At 39.9% G+C, this 23187-nt stretch overlaps 1 protein-coding gene across 2 annotated transcripts in view; it reads left to right on the top strand.

The window, feature by feature from the left end:
• Positions 1–23187, top strand: part of GNAS (GNAS complex locus) — a 240707-nt gene that overhangs the window by 203050 nt on the left and 14470 nt on the right. For both annotated transcript variants that reach the window (XM_029911755.1, XM_026652657.2), the window contains one exon: positions 21150–21204. In XM_029911755.1, coding sequence (XP_029767615.1) covers positions 21150–21204 — 55 coding nt within the window. The remainder of the gene's footprint in view (positions 1–21149; positions 21205–23187) is intronic.

Here is a 23187-nt window from a genome sequence, read left to right as displayed (position 1 = left end):
TCAGTGGTTTGAGCATTGGCCTGCTAAACCCAGGGTTGTGAGTTCAATCCTTGAAGGGGCCATTTAGGGAACTGGGGTAAAAAACTGTCTGGGGATTGGTCCTGCTTTGAGCAGGGGGTTGGACTAGATGACTTCCTGAGGTCCCTTCCAACCCTGATATTCTATGATTCTATGAAAGAGCTCTCCCAGTGCTGCGACCACACAAGGCATGTTAAAGTGCTGCTGCGGCAGCACTTTAGCATTGCCAGTGTAGACTAGCCCTAAGTGTGGGGAGGAGACATTATAGATTTTGGTTGGACTTCTATACATATTTTACCAAAGGTCAGAAACTCTGGAACAATCTCATCATGAAAAAGATTTTGTGTATGGCTCACATTTTGTTTGTTTGTTTAAGTACTCAAAAACCTAAATAGCTATTTCTTCCATTTTTACCTGAGTTTGATTAATATCAGGATTTTTGAAACCAGAAGAATAGTTGCCTAATTCAGCACGTTTGAGAGATTCCCTCTATAACTGTTGCCTAGAAGTTGCTAAAGCAACAGAAAAATCACACTTTTCCCATCATGTTGATGCTTTTTCTCTGTGGTACTTCCAACCTTGACTACACAAGACCTGTGATATTTATAGAATAACATGTGGTCGCATTAGCCCATGGGGAAGTTAAAAAACAACAACAATATCATAGCATCATAGAATATCAGGGTTGGAAGGGACCTCAGGAGATCATCTAGTCCAACCCCCTGCTCAAAGCAGGACCAACCCAGACAGTTTTTTACCCCAGTTCCCTTAATGGCCCTTTCAAGGATTGAACTCACAACCCTGGGTTTAGCAGGCCAATGCTCAAACCACTGAGCTATCCCTCCCCAAATAGAAGGCATTTAGAGTCACTATCAAGAAAATTTTGTGACCCTAATGTAAATCGGCGTAGCCAGTCTCCTGTGCTAAACAGAAAAGCTGTGGGACCTATTATTAAAATATAAGTCTTGGAAATGAAAATTGTTTAATTAAAGGGAAGGAATATTATTTTCTTCTTAGTGGATATGCAGGACAGAATTCCCCATGCAATAAATATTTTTACCATGCTGCGTTTAAACTTTTGTTTATATCTAATTTTCTTCCTCATGAAATACAGATTTCTAGAGAGTTTGGTGGTTTCCAACTACTCTGGCATCTTCACTTTCAGCCTTCCTAACTGCCAGCCACAGAACTTGCTGTGCATGGGGTTGGTTTGTTTCAAAGATAAGTAAAGTTACATAAGAAATAGCATCTAGATGTGTTGAAGAAGAAAAAAGATGAAAAAGGGGCCCCTTACAGCACATCCTGGTAGGCCTCTTCTTGGCACTGGCTCTCAGGGTCATCATCACTGGAGGCCAAACAATATGTTCAAGGTACTGAAAGCCTTGTTGTGCTGGAAAAGATTTGGAGAGTAAAGGAAAGACGGAACCAAAGACTCTTATATTTAGTAGTTGCACATTATTAATACTAACTAGTACTTAACATTACAGTTGTTGCTTTCAAAGTCAACTCTTTTACTGTGGAAGTTTAATAGTTTGCTGCAGTATATATTTTACATTCTAACTATAGGAAATTCTTCAGTGGAGTCAAAACACTGCAGTGTGGTAAAAGTTGATATTTTAAGTGCAGCTATAATGTTATATATATATAGTATTTTAATAATATTTTATATAATGATATAGCATGGTGTAACACAACCCCATTTCATCCAAAATCACTTATTCCTTTAAAAATAAGTTCTCTACTGTATCTGTCCCACTTGACTCTCTTCTACCCCCAGAGTCCCTGCTGTTCATCTAGAATCTAAACCATAATCCGGAAGCTCTAATTATAGTAATGCAAAACAAATGGAAATCCTGGAATTGTCTTTTGCACTGTAGATCACACAAATGCTAAGTTACAGGTATAAGAGTAATAGGTGACCAGAAGAGTCTGATGAATTCTGAATCATTCCACGAGGTCTGGTATAGTAGATCTGTGAAGTGCCTAGTATAACTTTGAACTGATTAGTAGTACTCTCACCTCTGGGCCTGGAAGGAGTGGGTGCAAGCTTCCCACTATGGTTTGGGCTCAGACTCAGTGCTGTCACAGTAATATTAAAGTGTGCTGTGCAATTAGCGGTGCTTCCCTGAAATGAGATATTGTAAAGAGATTTTACCTTTGATTGTCTAGATAGAAGTTAATGTGGTGTTATTCTTGAACACTGCTTTATAATGCCCAGTTCTGTTCAGTTTGTCATTAGATTGTCTAAATTCTTCCTCTTTATGTTGAAGGTGGAGATAATTAAGGGTCAGGACGTGAAGAAGAAGGGGGGTGGGAAATGAGGATGGAGAGAGCTTTGAGAGACTCAGTGCTGGTGAGGGAAATCTTAGACGTGTCAAGTGTTTAAACAGATATTTTAGAGCTTCCTCGTAGCTTCTGCAGTTGGGTCTGGAAGAGCATAGATGGAGAATTTGGAGGGTCTGTTTCACAAGTAAAACTAGTGAATGTAGACCCCCCTGCTGCCCAGATCCTTCTCCACTTTGGCATTACCTTGCTGCATATCAGCCCAATTTTCCATTCAGTAAATACATCCTGGGTTTTTTAATCTGAATTTTGTAACTTATTCCTTATGCAAATTGGTGAATTACCATCTCTTGATACTGAGCCCCAGAAAACATATAACATAGCAGAGGTGAAATCAGGAAGGAAAACAAAAGTAGGGGTATTTGTCCAAGCTTTTCCCACTTCAAATGCTAAAATGAGACACTGCTCTCAGACTGTGCAGATGTTGAAAATCTGATCATGTGTGCTCCTCGCGACTCCTTGGACCTTCAGTCTTTTGCTAGTGTAATTCCCACCCATTAACGCTACTGGGCTCCTTGGGTTTGGCTCCCTTTAAAGGGGCTCATAGGTCCTGCTGGGCAGTTTGGGACTGACTGCTTCTTTACTGAGGAGGGGGGAAAAAATAAGTGTTTGTAATGTATCAAGTCCACCTACTTGTGATGTTAAAATGAGCTGTTGCTCAGAGTTGATTATGTAAATATTCATAATATATTTTCCTTCCTCCCTGCAGTGAAATAGTCAATGATGCTAACTTTTAAATTGTCATCACTGGGCTTCTGAATTAACATCCATTGAGATGAAGGCAGTTCATACCTCTCAGAACTGCTGTTTCTCACACTCCACATACTCAGGCAGATGTCACAGCATTGCTTCGCACATGGATCACATTTACAAGGTTTACTTTGCAACAGCTAGCGACTTACTTTAAAAAGAAAAAAAAAAAGTGAAAGCTGAACTTTTGGAGACCAAGAAGGCAGCTTGAGAGGGGTGCCACCAGTATGTCACATCATCACGTAACCGCCCAATTTGAGCCCTAGCCCAGGTAGTTTCCATTCAAGACTCCTATGCCACCTGCCAGTGTGATTCAGCCTTGAACTGAAGGGACCACCTTTTGGGGAGTTAATTTTGCAGGGCCCATTTAGCCTTCTGAGTCTGCTAACAAGGATGCCAGATGTGATGGTGCTTTTCTGTGATGCGTACTGAGAGAATTAGATCATTTCATACAGGTCACTGAACCACCATCTTTGATATTTGATATAAACCTCCACTTGATATTTTGATCAGTAAAAGGCTCAGTTTCCTGCCCTTATTCTGAGCTATCCATTCCCTCCATTTTGATGTTTTATTTTTTAATGTCTTTAATAGTTTTTACTGAAACTTTGGGGAATATCTTTCAGTGGGATACTGTTCTATCTATTTATCTAGGTGTAGGTATTTATAAAACTCCTGTCAGTATAGGAACTAGGTACCATACAGCTAATTTAAAACCACTGTTTGTCTGAAAGGGCCATACTCTCCACTGTTCCCTCATTATATCATTTTCTTAAGTAGATAAGTTAAAGTTTTAAGAACAGGGTATTTAAACAATCCCCCCAGCTCCCTCCCTCTTCCTGGTCTGTGTACACCACCGCCCCCCCCACACACACACCCCAACTCTAACACTGTCTCTGCTCCATTCTTTGTGGCATCTGCCTCCTCATGTATGAGTCATTAAATCACAATGGAAATCCCTCAGTATGCTGAAATCAAGAACATGATTCTTAGCTAGTAGAGGAAAAGCTAAAGTAGTGCCTTGTCAGGGCTTTTACATTCCCTGTGCTCATATCTGTATAAACCCTGCTGTTGTTTTAGTCTTAATAACATATAGATGGTCTGCACACACAAAAAACCTACACCATGCTGATGGGTTTTCTTTAAATATCTGAAAAATTAATTGATGGAAATTTTGTTTAAGAATAAACTTCTCACAACCAGTAGACCTGGGCGAAAAAGTGGCACCAAAATGGTTTTTCTATTTTATTCTAAAATGGCAAACCATGCCACCCCCAGCAGATGGACAGTACATGTCTGTCTGTAAAACTTCAGTGTTCTGTGAAGTCTCCACTGCAATTTTTAAAATAAAAAACTTATCAAAATATTTTTGTAAACAGTTTTGGAAACTTATCACCTTCTTTAAAAGTTATTCATTATAACTTCCCTGAATGAAGGCAGAGGGTTTTATCCAGAGCTTGATTGTTTGTTAGATTTTGCTTCTACAAAGAGAAGCGAGGAACATGAAAAGGGTATCTAAGTGAGCTACAAAGAGTGAAGTTTGGATGGATTTATCATTTTACGTGTTAAAGTTTATATCAAAGTAAGACCATTTTGGAAATTTTCAGAAGGGTGGTTTCTCTTTTGTGTATGCAGGTTGTGCCCTCAAAATTTACACCTGCAACTTTGTCCTCACCTTTTAGTGTGGGTGAAAACCTGAATATTTGTGTCTCTGTCTACATGAGTATGGGTACAAAACAGGCGGAGGGGCAAGTGCTCTCATTTGTGCATCTAATTTATTTTATGGCAGAAAAAGTCAGAGATTTGGCAGGTGAAAATGTCTTAGGGCATTTGCACCCGAGAAAAGAAGGCTAGGCCTGAGTTGCTCTAAAATATACCACATTTTGTAAAATCAATTTTGGAGCTCTACCTCACTTGCCATAAATTTGATTAGAAATCAGGTTTTTAATCTGTCTCTGGTATTAGCCTGCATGGCCAAATGGAATGTTTGTCAGAAGAAAGGATAGTAATTTTATAACCTCATTCAATTTTAGAGCATTGAACCTTTTGTAGGAGCTTCAACGGTAGTTGCCAATTTGTGTGTCTCCACTTGCAGAGGCCTGGAGTTGTTTTTCTTAAGTTTGAAAAAGAAAAAATGGGTAGCTTGCCCCAGAGGAAAACAAAAACTGAAATGTGAGTTGTTGTGAACTGTTTAAGCGATCAACTTCAGAACAGGTATCGACAGGTTGTTTCTGTAAAGGAACTTACTGCCATTCCAGTCCCAACAATTGCCTGGGGATATGAGGATTGGCATGAAGATGTGATGTGGATTTGAGCTTCCCATGAGGAGAACAGGTCAAAATTGACTTTTTGCAAAAGAATTTTATTTGAAAATATAGAACATAGTACCTCAAGTTTGATGTTGACGTGCAAGGCAAAGACATGAGCATTTTCCTTCTGCTGAATTTACATGCTGTGTTTTTAAATATATTGAATTACTTTATATATTAATCTGAAGAACTTTTGTATTTAAGTATATTCAAAAGTTGGCAGTTAGGGTCTCACTGTCACCATCTCCAGAACATGACCATCATTTGTCGTTACTTTGACCTGGCCTGTCAACTATTTGAATTCCTGAATCATTCCTAATCTTCTAGGGAAACCAGAATCCTGTGTTCAGAATACTCTCTCTTGTTCCCTAGAAAGTGAAATCATACCATCCCCATTTCCCTCATTATCTATAACTGCCATTCAAAATTCCATTCCCACTTTTCAGAACTCTCTGTCGGTACTGTGTAACTTTGCCTAGAGGGAACCTAGGTTGTAGACTACACTTGGCACATGTGAGTAAGGAGAAATAAAGGCTATTCCCAGCACTGTCACTGATTCACTGACTTTGGGTATGTCCAGAATACCCTCCGTATCGGCGGGTAGCGACTGATTTATCGGGGATCGATATATCGCGTCTCGTTATCCACCGGAGCGAGTGACAGTAGCGGAGTTGACGGGGGAACCTTGGCCGTCGATCCCGCGCCGTGAGGACTCATGGTAAATCGATCTAAGATACTTCGACTTCAGCTACGCTATTCACATAGCTGAAGTTGCGTATCTTAGATCGATCCCCACCCCTAGTGTAGACCAGCCCTTCGAGTCATTGAATCTCTGTGTTGTTTGACCCATTTGTGAAATGGGAATAATACTTTCCCATTTCAAAGCGGTGTTGTGAGGCTTAATGTCTACAGAGCACTTCGTGACCCTTGAATGGGAAAAGCCATGGATGTATACATCGTTGTGACCACTTCTGATCTTATTTCACTTAGCCCCTTCGCTTGCTGAATTCCTTCCTCCAGTCTTGGCCTTCTCCCTTTCCACAGCAAATGCTTGGGTACACTTTCAGGACATCACTCCAACTACCTGAAAGGAGTCACTTCATCTATTTAAATTTCACCTTAAAACATTCCTGTTCATTTTAGCTTAAGTGGAACTTAAACTCTCCTCTCCTTTCCCATCCCTTGTTACAACATCTTCCTTTCTTTTCTCACTCACCTGTTTTAATTAGTCTGCTGGTGCTTCACTGAACCTTCGCTGTTTTTAAATATCAACTTTTTACCCAATCTTTTTCCATTTCTACTTGCATCTAATTCTGCAATGTTACCTTTCCCATCACTCTGCATTTTCTGGCACCTGCATGAAGGACACTAGAAAAATACATTCTATCTTATGTAAAATAGCCACATCATCTCATAGTTAAGGCTAAGATTTTTTTTCACAGTTATTTTTAGTAAAAGTCACGAACAGATCACGGGCTCCGTTGTTGCCTGTGACCTATCCGTGACTTTACTAAAAAATAACCTTGGGGAGGAAGAGAGCCCCATTGGGAGAGGGAGGGACTGACAGGCCGAGACCCCCACCATGGCAGAGGGCACAGCCCCGACTCCAGTGGCTGCAGTGGGGGGCACAGCCATGGGGGGGGCCCTGGAGCGAGGTCCTTCACTCGCTCCAGGGGCCCCGGAAAATTCTCGCGGGGCCCGGGCCTCCGGAGCTTCTTCGGCTCCGGGTCTTCGGCGGCAATTTGGTGGCGGGGGGTCCTTCTGCTCCAGGACCCACCGCCAAAATGCCCTGAAGACCCGCGGCGGGGGGTCCTTCCGCCCCGGGACCTGCCGCCGAAGGGCCGCACCGCCGAAGACCCCAGGCCCCCTGAATCCTCTGGGTGGCCCTGGCCCCAACTGCAGGCCCTGACAAGCCTGGGACACTGTGGACCTGGGGCACGCGGCCCCAGCTGCAGCCCCCAGAGGAAGCTGCAGGGCTGGGGATGCAGGGTCCTTGTTCCAGCCAGCCCCTGGGGGCGCACAGTCCCATCTCCTCCTCCTGAAGCCGTAGAAGTCATGGAGTGTCCGGCAAAGTCACAGAATCCGTGACCGCCTTGACCTCCATGACTAAATCGTCGCCTTACTCATAGAAAAATTACATTGTAAAAATCTGATGTTTGCCTTTCAGAAATCCCTGACTTCTCTACTCCAGGAAGTTTTAGATGATATATTAATTTAAATTTTAAAAGATTGTATTGATGTGGTAAATTATTTATATTGAGGGGAAAGTAATTCTACTTATTTGATGGCACTGGAGGGAGCTAAAGACCATGAGGACAAAGTCCATATAAATACTTAGTTAACATGGGTGGCAAATTATATGGGCCCATAGTGCCCGTGCTCCACCAATATTCAGGAACGTGGAACCGGCTCCACCAATATTTGGGCTTATATTTTCAGAGCCATCCCATCCATAGGATGGACCAGGGCACCCGACCCAGGCCCTGAACTTTGGGGGGCCCCACGCTTCAGGGGGATGCGGGGTCCAGGGCAGCCTGGGGGGTTAGCGGGGTACCTGGCCCCGGCAGCAGAGAGCGTCCCGGACCCAGCCCGCCCTGCGCTGCCTCTTCCCGCCCCTGCTCTGCCCCTGCCCCCACTCCACTCCCACCCCACCTCTTCCCACCCCTACTCTGACCCCTCCCCATCCCATTCCACCCTTTACCCCAAGACCCTGCCCCGCCTCTTTCTGGCTTATGCCCTCTCCCCCAAGCGATGCTGGGAGCCAGCAGAGCGGGGCGGGCTGGGGCCGGGTCGCTCGCTGCTTCTGGTGCCAGGCCCCCCACTAACCCTCCAGGCTGCCCTGGATCCCACGTCCCCCTGAAGCGCGGGCCCCCCAAAGTATGGGGCCCAGGGAAGTTACTAAGGTCTGTCCCATGGACGGGACGGCTCTGCTTGGACCCATTCTGGGCACCACTAAAAATTATACAAACCTGGCGCCCATGTTAGTTAACACACAATTAAAGGCTATCCCGTCCGTTTCATCTATTTCTTAACTATTTAGAGCGGCCTCTAATAAACGTTTTGCGTAGCACAGACTGTGGTCTTCCTAAAAATGAAATGTCCCAAATCTCATTGCTGGTCATTATCAGTTTAACTAAAGGTGTGTTTTAAATTTGATTTAGTTCCTGTTTGGACACTCCTAAATTGGATTTAAAATGCATTGTTTTGATTTAATTTAAATCTGTAATTTACCACCTTAAAATACATCAATATCAGTCATTTTAAGCCAGTTTAAGAGTGCCCATACAGGGATTTGCACTGGTTTAATTAAATCAATTTTAAAACACTGGTACAAGTTTGTGTGTAGACAAGATCCAAAGGGTTCACCAGAGGACAAATCCTAATCTGTTTTGGCACTACATGGACTCTAGCCCTTACTGCCTACAACAAGCACACTGATCTGTCAGCTGGCTCTGAAGATCCATAGAGTAGTTCCCCATCAGCTCAGCCCCCATGCAGTCCAACTTGTGTGAAAGTAAGCCATCTCTGTGACACAGTCCTGCTTCTTTCTTCCACACATCCTCAGGCCATCAATAACTGTGGCCTTACACTCAGAATGATACTGTCATGGCCAGTACATACTGCAGCTGGGAGAGATGTGGTCTCAAAATTCACCAAATTCCTCAGCAAGAGACGGTAACAATCCAGCAGCTGTACAATATTATAAAACTATGGAAGTAAGGAGAGACAGAGCATGTTAGCTGACATCATATCAGTAAATGTTTGGTTCTTAGCTGAAAAACACCATTAACCACCTATCCCCTTTCAAATAAGCATCTTCCAGCAAACAGGTGGGACAAAAACATTTGTGAAACATGGATGCGAAAAGATTGAAAGGTATTTTTATGATCAGATCCATGTATGGTCAGCCAGACTTGATCACTAAGGGATTGTCTACACATTGACACTCAGGAAAGTTAAGACGAATTAATTAAAGGTGTGAAGTTAATGCACAGTAGTTAAAAAACATGAAATTCCATGTAGATGCTCTCATTGACCATTCAGATGGGGGTTTAATGCTCTTTAATTTACAGCATTAACTTCACACCTTTAGTTAATTGGTCTTAACTCCCCCTGTAGAAGTGCCCTAATTCTGCTAGCTTGATGGTATTGAGGGTGGCCAAAGACCATGAAAGCAAGATTCATTATATCATTGATTAACATACAGTATTAAGCTGACCTGTTAGTCTGTTGCTTTTAATTACTCATGTAAAAGTACAAATTGTAGTATTTAGCGTATGCGCCTTCTCAGTGAAATAACTGAACAAATCATGGGTCTTCCAGGCATCCCTATAGAATTTCATTCTTCGACAACAGTTTTTGTCAGAATTATACAAAGTTAAAATCACATTAAGTAGCAAGAAAGGCAGAAATCTCTTAGATATTTCATAGAGACAGCTTTGAACATGAGCACTTAGCATTCCTAGACTGCCATCAACCTTTACACAAACTATAGCTGATCTTAGTTCCCGCGTGAACATCATGAAGTTAGCCTTACTTAGGAATAATATATACCATTGCCCTGCATTCCACCTCAAATTAACCTGTGGCCTGTTTAAGGGATGGGGGGGGTCATCATTTGACCTCGTTAATTCAGCTCTGTCATTTTATTCCATACTAAGTGGTAAATAGAGTTAGGTAAACTAAGGTGAGCCAGCCAAGCAAGCTTGCTTTTTAAAAAGGGAGAAAAAACTTGTACAAGGTCACTGCGCTTTGAGTTCCTCTTAGGCCTACATCTAAATAACTGACTGGGATGAGGGATGCTGAGTCCAAAGAAATAGGATTCTGGAGGCACCTGTGCCAGAGAAGCTGTTTTGATTATGTTTTTGTCAGAATAAGGATCATGAATCAGAACTGGTTTCCATTTTTATCCTACTGGCCAAAATTCAGGGAGAAGAGGGTTTCCAAAAAAAAAAAAATTGTTTTTAAAGTTTGTGTTTTTGGGTCTCCAGACTTGAATAAGTCCTGGGGTTTGATCTGTGAACACTTTAGGCTGCCAAGAAGAAAACAAGGAAACATGATGGACTAAGCTATATTAAAAAAACAGAAACGAGTTAACAGGGATTGCTGCATGTTCGTCACTGCTCACTAACACACAGTGTTCCAGCCTCAGGCTTGCCTAGGAATTGAATCATGACACCGTGATCTCATTCATACCGTTACCTTTCATTTCTGCACCCTGTGTGCTTGGATTGGTTTAAGCTTTCTACTGGTTTGGTGAAGTAATTTTTTGGGGTGGGGTGAGGGGCTGTTCTGAAGTTATTTGACATATGCAGGCTTGCAGTGAAGAGTGAGCCTTGCAGGCATACAGTAGTAATTTTTTTAAACACTCTGTTGATTTTGATAGTTGAGAATGCTAAAATGCCTGTTACAAGTTTAAAAGGTATGGATAGAAGCAATTGGGGAAGCCTTAATTGTGTTGTTTATTTTGGAGGGGCTATGAGGAGGATGTTTGGTTTGGGAGGTGGATAATCAAATACATTCAAGGGGCCAAGACACTGAAAATGGACATAAACATCTAGAATTAAATTTGCCCTGGTTTAGTGGAAAGCATGGAGGACCAGAAAAACAGCTGCACAGGGAGGCATCCACTCCCCCCTGTATGTTGCAGAGAAGGTCTACACTTAGATCTACCTAGCTATGTAGTGTGCAGAATTCACACGCTTTAGTACTGTAGTTAAGTCAACCTAACCCCAGCTAGAATGCTTCCATCGACCTAGATACTGCCACTTGGGGAGGTCGATAATCTACAGTGACGGGGAAAATCCCTTCTGTCGCAGTAGGAAACGTTTATGCTCCAGTGTAGCATTAGTGTAGCACCATATCTGTGCTACTGTAGCATCTGTACTGTAGACATGGCCTGAGCAATAATGGGGCAGGCCAGTGAGTTGGGGGAAGCAAGAATCTAGTAGCTTTAATACCCTGCACAAGTGGCCTGGAGGTGGTATGACTGCTCGCAGACTGTAGGCTGGGGGTAGCAGTAGAGCTAGTCCGGGATTTTTTAACTAATACTTTTTCCATCAAAAAATGCTAGTTTGTCGGAACCAAAACAGGGCTGGTTTTTACAAATCCCCTGACTCAAAAATAAAAAAAAATACAAAATAAAAAAAAAAGTTGACAAAAGTTTTTAATTGTATAATTATTTCATTTTCATATTTTGGAAACCAGAAAAAAAATCCAGTTTTCTGATTCAAAATGATTTTGCATTCAGAAATTTAAGTTAATTAGATTGAAAAATGTTAAAGTAAAAAAGTCGAAATAAAAACGCAAACATTTTGATTGACCCGAAAAGAGGGGAGGGGGAGTTTTTTCGATTCACTAACATTTTCTAGATTGTGACTTTTCGTCTGGATTCGGGAAGGTAAACATTTTCAAATATTTACAAGACAGGAAAACCATTTCCTGCCCAGCTCTAGGTACCAGCCATGGGCGCACTGCTGCCGAGCTAATTTCTCTGTCATCCATCACTCTCTCTCCCATGCTTCACCCACACAAAGCCAGGAAACTTAGGCATTCTGTGAGTGAAGAAGATTCCACTCCGAATTAGTAAAACATTGCAAAATGTTTCTTTATTCTTTATTGTGTCTTGCGATTCATGCTAGATGAAGCTTGGCATTGATTTCCGTCGCTTACACCAATCCCAAGCTTTTGTAGTATCTTTGCAGAATAAATGAATGGAAATTCCGAATTATATGTAACATGTCTGTTACGAAGTACATCTTTCCAAAGAATTTCTATGAAATCTGCTGTTTTTTCTGAAATGTGCATTGTTCAAATGGCAAACGGACAAAATATATGTGGTTAATGGGGGAGGGAGGGGGAAGCTCTTATATATATTTGAGTCTGGATGGAACTTACTCTACAATTTTTAGAAATGAAAATATCCATGTAGGGACCTAAAGGAATCCTGTGGGCTGATGGTGCAGTTTGCATCGAATGCCTGTATTCGTGTCTTTATGGCATTTGGAAGATATTTTACCGTGGTTTAAATGCTTATTACAGCTGCACTACTTTGATTACGTCTGCAGTCCCCATTGTTTTTTGATGAATTACTAAGACTTTATATTTTGTGAATTGTCTCGTTTCTTGATTATAGTATAAAATGTGGTTACTTCGTTAACGGATCTAATCTCTCTTGCCTATTTTACATCACAATGGCTGCTATTTCTGATCTCTGTGAAATCATTTATTATATATAACTCATAAGTCTTATTCCTAGACTGTTGGTGTATCAGCTGGTAGCTGAATCTCATGATTGTACAAATGTTTGCTGTAGCGTAAACCAACTAACATTTTTGACACAAGTCTGTGCCCATATAGATAATTTGGACATAATTGAATGGATTGATCAAGACTGTGCTAAAAATAAAAAATTTTCTCATCCATGAAATGAAAGAAAATGGATGTTTTAAAGGCAGCCATCGTCAAATAGGGGCACAGGGAAATGAACTGTGTTATGCAGCGACTTAAAGGTTTTGCGTTTCACCTCTGAATTCAGGAGTTCAGATTTGACTTGAGTTGCAAGTAAAACTAATTTGTGATCTTAGTCTAGTCTCTGTTATATATTTGTCCTTCAGAAATCTCCATGCCATTTGGAACAAAGTGGCAGTATTTGCTTGCAAGAACTAGAACAAGAATAGCTAAAGTGCTGCAACTTGGGAGGTGGCAAAGCAGTATGAGGAAGCTTGCAAAATACATGATCCTGAGAGGTGCTGAGCACCTGTAATTCCCAGTGACTTGACTTGGAGCTAGGTGCTCAAACCCTTTTCCCATCAGACACATAATGTCTGCCTGTCTCTCATTTAGTTATTGTAAGAACAGAAACTTACTGAATTCAGGCCAAAACCTTAAAGAAAATATACAAAAATCTTTTTTAAAAAAGGCCTCACAGGCAAGTGATTGTACTGTTAGTCTTTAAAGTGGCATGGTTTGCCACAGACGAGGGGGGGGGAATGGAAAATAGAGGTAGGGCATGACTGAAGCTTTCATTTTAGTACTGTAACTTTTTTTTTTTATAAACCTACCATAAATTCAATCCTGCATTAAAAAGCAATCAAAGTTGTTTCTCTACCTCACTCTAATTGTCTCTGTGTATGAGCTGAGAGATGCATTGTACCTTTCCAGCTTCTCAAACTGCCTGTGCCTATTTTTATTTGTCAAGCTGGGGCTAGGCTGGCCCCATTCCAGATGTGTCTCACAAGATTTGGTGCTGATGAGCTATTTATAGAACTGTGGTTCCATTGTCATGACAACCGTGCTAGAGGCCAAGGCGGCTGGGAGCTATTTCTGGACTTGTGCTGTAATGTAAAACTGATTGGGAAAGTTAGTGCATCCTCTAAGCCAGACTAACTTTAGACAGGCAGAGAGAAAAAAGACGTCCACAATTTCTTTAAATACACTTTCCTTTTCTCCTACTTTTTCCCAATTTGTTCTTTTCTTGGCAGTTTTTGAAAAGCATGCATTTTTTATTTTGTATTGCCCGTAGTGAAACAAAATGCATTTTAGGTCCTGTGGCCTCTTGTGGGTTACGCTTTTAATTATGCAGTTTAGGAAGCAATACACGTAACCAAGCTGCATTGTTGTTTTTTTGTGGCAACACAAAAGTAATGGTTTAATTTACAATAGTTGTAGTTTTGTAGTTCTTCATATCCAGTAGTTTTAATATTAAATTTTTCGTGTGTGCTTTGTGCTGTCCACACCATATAAGGAACTGTAACCTTGATTACCGCAAGATGATTCCAAATATATGGAGTCATACTTTTCAGCTTTCTCATTATTTGCTTCAAAATTAGACCAGTGGTGCCCCTCCGCCTCCAAGTGGCTGGAATGCTCTGAAGTTATTCTGAAATTAAAGCTGATTCTTCTCTCAAAACCACTTTTATGTAATATACACACTCACTCACGCTAATATTCTATATAAATAAATAAATTCTAAAGTTTGGATACTTAAAAGTGTTCTGACCTGTGCATGATTCTGTAAAATGTACATTTAAATGAGGATCATCCTAATAAATAATTGACTCCGAACTGGAAATATAAAGAAATATATTTCTTGCTTAGTGGGGCTATTTTTACTGAATAGTTTTGTCTTTTGGTTTATTCATCTTCATTACTTGCACTGTTGTAGGAAAGCTGCTTTCCATGATAAATCTCTGTTTTTAAGCATGCCCTAATGGGTCTGAGAACTTGGATGTAAAATCTCATCCCAGTAACACTTCTTTTTTTTTTTTTTTAACTGCAATTCTCATCTCATGATTATACAAGTACAAGATTCGTTAGATGCTTTCTTGGGTGCCTCTGATTTGAAAGCAATTCTGTTTGTGTTGTTAAATACAGTTTTACAAGTATTTTAATAGGCCCATAAAACTAAGATTTTGGTGGGATTCTTCATCCTTCATTCTAAGTTTTCTAACTATTATTGTTATATATTACATGGAAGTTTTTTAAAGATCTGTAAGAATTTTAACGTCTGCATGACCCATATTAATCCGAAAAATTCCATTTTTGTGAACATTTGAAAATTTCACTTTAAACAGCCAATGTATTTTTTTTTTTAAGCTAGTGTTAGTATTTCCTCTTTGGATCTTTTACTAAATGTTGAGGAAATATCATGTATCATAACTGCATGACAGGTTTGTATTTATATACTATGCATGATTGCAGAGACACCATAAAGATTAGCAGATCTAACACTATGCCAGCAGCTTCGTTTTTGTTTGCCTCCATATCCCAACAATCCTCTACTGTGCCTGCCTTCTCTGTTTCTCTTAGTAGAAATATGCAGGAAACCTCTTCCACCAATTTCAAGAATAGGATTCTTGTATTTTTCAATATCCTGCTTGCTCCCAAGGGTAGAAAGGATAGGCAAAACGGAGGGACTGCCGACGTGTGCATGCTTGCGCCTGCAAATAAACCTGGTGCCCTGGATTTGTTGTCAGCATATTGACCTGAGTGAGAAGCTGGGGTTTTAGCAGTGTTGCAGTCCTTGGTTTTCAGGGGTTGGGAAACTCTTCTGGATGTGTTTGGAGGAGGGGAAGGGGGAGTCAAAGTCTACTTTCAAGTTACAGTACATAAAATTTTGGACTTCTCAGCCTGAATGTCCCTTTAAGAAAAATATTATATAATTATACAGTAACTTGGAACTCTGTAGCTGCAGAATAGACAAAGTCTTTGAGGAAAGAATTTCAGTTCTCAGATATTTAGATCACTTTTGCTTTTTAAAAAGCTACACTTAAATAACAAAATTATGGTATAGAAACAAAAGGCAGAAAATTCAAAGTATGGTAAAAGGTGATGATCTGTTCTGGAGCAAGAAAGGCACATGTTACTTACAAATAATATTAGTGTTGACCTTAATTTACAGTTTATTTTATCTCTCCTAAATGACACTAGAACCTAATTTTGCTGTGCTTGATGAGGCAAAACTGTCATTGATTTTGATGGGAGTTTGCATAGGTAATGTCTGCAGGATCAGGCCCTTCATTGGTAAAATCAGTAAACAACTAATGGTTTCATTTTCAGAAACTGAACTGTGACTGCTTCCTCGGAGGTGCCCCTAACCACGACAAATAGGACCGTGATTAGTTCAGAATAATAATTTAGTAATAAAAGCACAAGACTGAGAGGAGATCTGGAATCTGTTCTTGCTGGCTTGATGTATGACCTTGGGCAGCTCTTTTTCCCTTTCAGTGTCTTGATTTCCCCATCTTTAAAACAGGGTGACTAATATTTACCTTGGGGTGGGGAGGCAGGCGTTGTGAGCCTGATTTGGTATCTGTAAAGTTCTTTGAGTCTCTCAGATGGAAGGAGCTTTACAACTCCGAAGTGCTAATACTACTAAGAAACACGTTTCAAATAAATGTTTTTGTTTAAAATTGAGACTGAAATATTTTGAAATACGTCATGTGCAGTGGTAACTTGTGGGGGTGTTAATGTGTCAGAGAAGGGGGTCTAGGAAGAAGTCAGTGTTGGTTTCATTTTGCTTGTAAACCATCAGGTGATGGTTTTATAAAAAATAGTATCCGATAGGAATAAAACTTGTCTCTCTGAAAATAGATGTGTGATCTGTTGAAGGAGACCTTTGCTATATTCTCCTTGATTAGAACAAAAGCGTCTTTTAGACTGAGGTTTAGAATTTTTGCTTGTCTGTCAACCACTTCATCAGATTGCAAAGACTAAAATTTCAAGTTACTGTTTACTGAAAAGTTTGGCAAGTTTTTCTGTTTCTTCAGTAGAGGAAATCTTCAAGGAGACAGACGCACTTTGATTATTGTCCAGCTCTTCCAAAAAGTGTGGCATTTGGTGGTTGCGTGGGATGGGTTTTTTTTATCGATTATAAATCTTTCTGATGGGGAAAATAAGGGGAACTTCCCTCATTGGGACTGGGGCCTCGGCAATGTTATGCTAATAGCTCTCGATCTTCATTTGCTAATCTAGACCCCCAAATGTGAACACACAGTAGTAGCAGAAAAGATTTCTGAACAGATAATTCTTAAACTCCAGAACTGCTGAAGGGAGAATGGAAATAAGTAGGTCCTTTTATCTGGAAATCTTATCTTGCTTGGGGAATGGCAGGTTTATTAAAATTTGGAACAGTCTTCGGAGTAAATGATTTAGTTACTTACTGTGTCCCCCCCACGCTATGGCAAGAAGGACAAAAAAGGAACCTTTGTGCCAGCTTTCTGTCTGAGTTTTGTTTAATAAATACAGTGCCTAAAAAGTGTAAGGGAATTTGCTGGTTCACAATGGCTTATATCTCCTACATTTTGTGTGTCCTTTCCCTTCCCTTAGGTGAGGAGATCTGAGGAAAAATCCTGGTTTTGTTTCAGATCATCTTCGTTTACCTTTAAGTTTTAATACAATGAATTTTAATATCCAAGACAGAAGCCTGATTCTGTACTAGGGCCCTGCTCATGCTTCTGTTGAAGTCGGTTGGTTTGTTTTGCTAGCTGCAAATTAACTAAAATTATTTAACACCTCCCACCCTGCTTCTTAGCACTTTTTTTAATAGTGTAGATAAAGGTCACCTGTGCGAAGAGATAATATTTTGCAAAGCAATGACCCAGTCCCGCAACTTGGTCCAAGGCAGGTTCGGGACCCCAGTGAGAAGTGGGAATGACTGCTGACTGAATGGCAGGGTTGCTTTCTGGAAAATAACTTCCTCCTCTAGTCTCAACAAAAGCAGCATGGAAAAAGGCAGTGTAGTTTTGAGCGTTGTTTTTTGTGTCAGTGTTTGTTTTTGTAGTTTGAAGCAGAAATTGTTATTGATACAAGATCTAGCTTGATGGATTTTGGCTCCTTTGTTTTTGAATCACAGCAACGGTTTTGCTGTTTATTTCATCACAGCTACCTTTCTCTGTCCCTCTAAACATCCCAGAGCCCATAACAAATTTCTTCCCAACTTCTCTTCCACAGCGGATTGTGTTCTCCAGTAAATTGGAAGGTGTGTGTCATCCCTACATTTTCTGTCTCCAGCCTGAAGTGCCATAGATGAAATCTGTTTACATACATTTTCAGAGCTAAATTCTCTGCTGACATAAATGGGCACATCTCCTCTGAAGTCAGTGGAATTGTACCTGTCTACCCTAGTTGTGAATGTAGTGAACGCAGACTGGCACTGAAATGTCCTCACCCAAAACTTCACATTTTGGACAGATCATGAAAGGAAGTTCAGAAAGAAAAATAGTGATTATGATAAATTTGTATGTATTTTTAATTACTCATTGATTTCGCATGTTAAAATGAAACCAAGTTGTAAGTGTTTCACTCCCACTGGGTATAGTCTCTTTTACTGGATAAATTGCATACTCAAAAAGAAATCAGTCTTGATTTGTAGTAACTGGGTATTCCCTGGGTCTTGTACTGTGAGCTTTTTTGAGCTTTCTTCACTCCCTCCTCCCCCCCCCCCCCCCCCAAAAAAAACCCCACTCTCACTTTAGTTACAACAGGAGAGATGATAGCTTTTCCACTGCCGTTTGGGCGTTCTTTTTGTCTTATTGCAAATATCACCTTAATTTTGCAGATAGGCAGCCTCAGTCAGTTCAAGGGGTGTCCCTACAAATATGTATCATACATCTATGAATCAGTATGATTTTCTTGTGCGTGTTTTGGGAATTAAGGTCTCCAAAACACTTTTCATGAAGTGGAATATGCACAGAAAGGAGAGTTCTGTATTTAACACTTACATTGCTCTCTTCCTCCAAAAATGCTGCTGGAAGGATGATTGTAGGTTTTTTGGTAACTGTCACACAATTACATGCTTTCCTCTAAAGTAGTATTGTTTTGAATATCAAACTTTATTGAATGTTGGAACTTGTTTTGGGGGAAGAAGAAATGTTTATTACATTCAAACTTATTTTACCTGGCATGGATGTAGCCGTTGGAATTCATCTCCCGTACATTACTGCTTCTCCTATGTGGCTGGTGTTTTTCAAGGAAATCATAGGTCTAAAAATAGTCTGCATAAACAACAGTAAGAGGTTTGTACTTTCAGTTCCAGGTTTTAGAAATCTCTCGTTGTTTTCTAATTGTCAGAGTTTCCAAAACCCATTGCGTTCTTATGAAAGTAAAAAAGAGTTTGTGGAAGCCTACTATAAAATGTTACACTTAGGTGTACATTGTGTGGAAAGACTGGGATGTTTCAAAGTCACATAGGTGATTAATATAACAGCGTTCATAACATAGCAAGAATTCCTGCATCAAATATCCTCCTGCTTTGAAATATACATTGTCACCACATGTTCCTGAGGCTGCAGTTTTAAAAGCAGAATGCCTTTATTACCTGTTGAACCGTTTGACTAGTCTGAATCCATAGACAGTCTTACCCTGAACACCCTGATTTTTCATTTTTTTTTAAATGCTGTTTGTTTTTTACTTTAAACATCACATATTATTTGATTAATAGCCTGGAAGATTTGAGGACAAATCCAGTATGAGCAGTGGCAATACAAGTTTCCCTCTACTGCTCTGTTTTCTTGCCTCTAGCTCTACCTCCGTCTTCAGCTGTATCGCTGCGAAAATATTGTCAATAGGAGCTGATTTTTAGGTGTAATTTTTTTTTAATAATGCTACCACTGCTTCTTAAGATATAGCCCAGTGTTTTTAAACTTGCAAATCTGGAAATGTATAAAAGTCTGATATGGGTAAGTAGTGACCTAAATTCATTGCTGGTGAGTCTTCACTGGCCTGTGGAAGCAATTGATCATTTTAGTCCATTTCCCAGTGTACAATGTCTACTTCACAAAGCCAGTGTTAGAGTTGGTGCTAATTGGCCCTATTTGTAGTCTTAGCAGAGTGACCAATGATTAAATATGCATGGACACTGAGATGCTTTCTTGACCCTAGAGAAGGTCAACCAGGTGAAGGTTGAAATGCATTGTTCAAAGAGTGTAGGAACGGGAGGGGAAAACTTGTATTTCGACTGCTTGTGCTATTCCTGTTCTATGGACAGAGGAATTCGGTCAGAAGGAATTTCAGTGTGGCATCTTTCAAAAACACGGTGCTTCTAGATTGTAGTAAATTACCAAAAAGACTAACTGCAGCGGTATTTTCAGGCCTCTTGGTAATATTAATATGGAGGCTGTCTAAGTGCTGTGTCACTTGGATACCTACGTGGTATGACATGTGTGATATGGAGAAGTTTGTAGCATAAAATCTGGATGTTGCTGTAGGCACAGATATATTGAGTATCTATGAAAGGAGAGCTGAGAGGGAAGAATTTTCATATAGTGGAGCTGCATTGGTGTCAATATACACTAGAGCCTGTTCTCTGCATCCGTTGTTTATCTCTGTGCTAGTGGGGGTATAAAGCATATATATTAAGGCATTTTCTTGATAAATGTGTGAGCATTTTGCAACTGCTGTGAAACAAGTAATTAATAAAGCAGCACCCTGGGATTTTTGCTTCCAGTTAAAATGAAAGGAAATCAGGAGGGAATGATTACTGCTAAAGGCATTTTAAAGACCACGTTAGCCTTGCTGTCTTCTTTAGTTGTATTAATCAATTTGAGAAATACAAATCTCGTTACGGCTAATTAATCTGCCATTGCCTACTCTGGTAAATAAACTAAAAGAAGTTCTGCAAACAATCATAGGACAGATCAGTATTACCTTACTCTTAACTTAATTAGCAACATAATTGGTGCAGGGATTTCACCCATTCTTTTGAAATAAAGTAGTAAAGTTTGATTTAAAAACAGTGTTCGTGTCTTACTTTTGTAATAACTAAATGCAATGAGACAAATATTTTGCCTAATGTTCTAATGTTGGGGATAGCAGAGAATGATAGCACAAGTTATATTAATGTTTAGATATTGATATTTGTCCACACGGTTTGAAAAAATAAAACTACATGTGTGTTTCTTAACAATGAAACTGTTTTAGTGAAAATTGTAATGAGATTATCAGAACAGTTGATTAAATTTGTGTTCCTGGCCCTCTGCTGGATAGTGGTAGCCAATGCAATTCTTTTTATATTGCTGTTGCAGACATAGTGCCATACGTAAATAATTTACATCACTTCAGCATTTTGTAAATATGAAATGTAAGACACCGGGGGGAGGGAGGGAGATGACCCAAACGCCTGATAGTCTATCTTTTAGGTGAAGCCTACTCAAAAGTTGTAATTAAACTTTAGATACAGATCACAAATTTATTTGACAATGAAAAATGACATTTTAATTTTTCTTCCAGTTTTCTAGACAAGATTGACATAGTCAAACAAAATGAATATACACCATCTGACCAGGTGAGTAAAATTGTATTAAGAACTTCTATAACACAACCACTATTTCCCATTGCCAAGAATAACTAAGCTTTGAATTTCACAATATATATTTTAGCTTCCTTTTGTCGAATTGGCAGCTGCAGTCTCCATTGTAGATGCCAACCTCTGTTGTATGATGTTTAACATTGCAATGAAAATAAAGTTTACATTTATATGCTTTGATCTCAGCTCAAGTGTATCAGGAGCAAGGAACTATGACGAGAAAAACTGCCCAGGTTAAAGTAAAGCCTCAAACTTCTGCAGTAGTAAAAGCCATCCCTTATAACCATTGGAATTAGAGCTTCATAAAGTCAGCCCCCCCAGCTGAATAACTGCCATTGATATTCTTTCTTAACTTAAATTTGGTTTACGCTTTCTCAGTCCTCCTGGCTACCACTGCAAATTAGCTCTCTACATAATGCAGGGGCCACATTGCTGACAATTAAAGATAGCTTTCCAGCCCTTTTCATACATGTTACCTGTAAAATCAGAGGACTGCCTTTTGTTAAACCGAATGGCAGAATAGCCTACCAGTCAATAGTTTATCCGTTTAAAACAGCATTCTCCGCAGGACGGTATTGTTGTAGTGAAAATGTAGTCTGACCCATGGTTTTGTAATTAAAGGCAAATATCAGTAGCACTGGCAAAACTTCCTTTGCAAATGACACCCATTTTCTGGCTTGGCTCAGTGCATCCAGAGCTAGCAGAAGCTAAACTCCAGGCATGTTCTGCCCAATCAAAGTGAAGTTTTTATAATATGCCCACTTGCATGCAGAATCACTTCATTATTTACCAAAAAAAAAGTGTGCTTAAAGTACAGCTAGCACGTCAGTTTCTAAGATTTAAATTAACATTATGGTAGAGTATGCAAATGTAAAACTAATTGGGCTAGGGAAACCTAATTATAACAAACTATGGACCAGTTACTACTCTATAATGCATAGGATCTTGGATGAAGCCAAGTAGTCGGCAGTTGTCAGTTTTTTGGTACATAGCTGAACTGTACTTTAACTATATAAGCAAAATGTGTGGCAGTCCTTGATTTTATTCATTAACATGCTGTTCAACAACAACATCCGTTTTAAAACACTCAAGTTCATAACCAAGCCTTGATCCTGCAATTGGATCCACACAAGTGAGCTCTTGTGCCCCTGTCCACAGGTCAAACAACTTAATGAATGTTAAAGGTCAGGCTGCTATGGATAGATTAGAATCAACACCCTCCCCTTCAAAGTGAATCCCATTCCAGTGGACCAGATGTCTGTAGTAGGACATGTTTTGTTAGGGTTTGGTAGAGCTTTCTATTACTGTGGCTTCCCTAAAAGTACTTGATGCTTCTAAACATTTCCCTACATCAAAATAGCCTTTGATTATTTCTTTAGAATCTGTTGCAATCCCTTTAACTCATATTGAACAAAATAAGGTTCTTTATGTGAACTGGCCAACTCATCATAAATTAAGGACACAATCCTGTGACTGGATCCATGAAGGCAGACTTCCTGTACCTGTGTAGAGCTCCAGTGGACTCCACATGGGCCATAGGGGTCTGCCATTGTAGATCTTAAGGCAGTATCAGGGTTCAAGAAGTAAAAAAGTCAGTCTTTAATTACCACAAAAAGAAAAAAGAGCATTCTGACAGATTGCTTCCTCTTTAGGAGAGAACCGCTTCTCAAGTTACCAGATTGAATGGTCATAAAATAAGTGTAGTCATTTCTGATTTGTAAGTTTTCCAATAGTTGATGATGATCTGAAATTTAATTAATGCTCAGTTTATCTAACCCCTGTTTTCAGAAAGGCTTAGAAGTGCAGACCAACTTTTACCCACTTACAACTCTGATTTTCTTTGTCCCTTCTAAAATCACCCTTTCATCTAATTTCCTCTAGTAGTCTACATACAGTCCCTTCATGGTTCTAATAGTCTTTCCAGAGTTACTGGGAAAGAGCTTTGTACATAGGCAGCTTTGT

This window comes from Terrapene carolina, unplaced genomic scaffold (genome assembly GCF_002925995.2).
Source record: "Terrapene carolina triunguis isolate 2854851 unplaced genomic scaffold, T_m_triunguis-2.0 Scaffold130, whole genome shotgun sequence".
NCBI classification, from domain to species: domain Eukaryota; kingdom Metazoa; phylum Chordata; order Testudines; family Emydidae; genus Terrapene; species Terrapene triunguis.
This window is presented reverse-complemented; position numbering and strand designations above follow the sequence as displayed.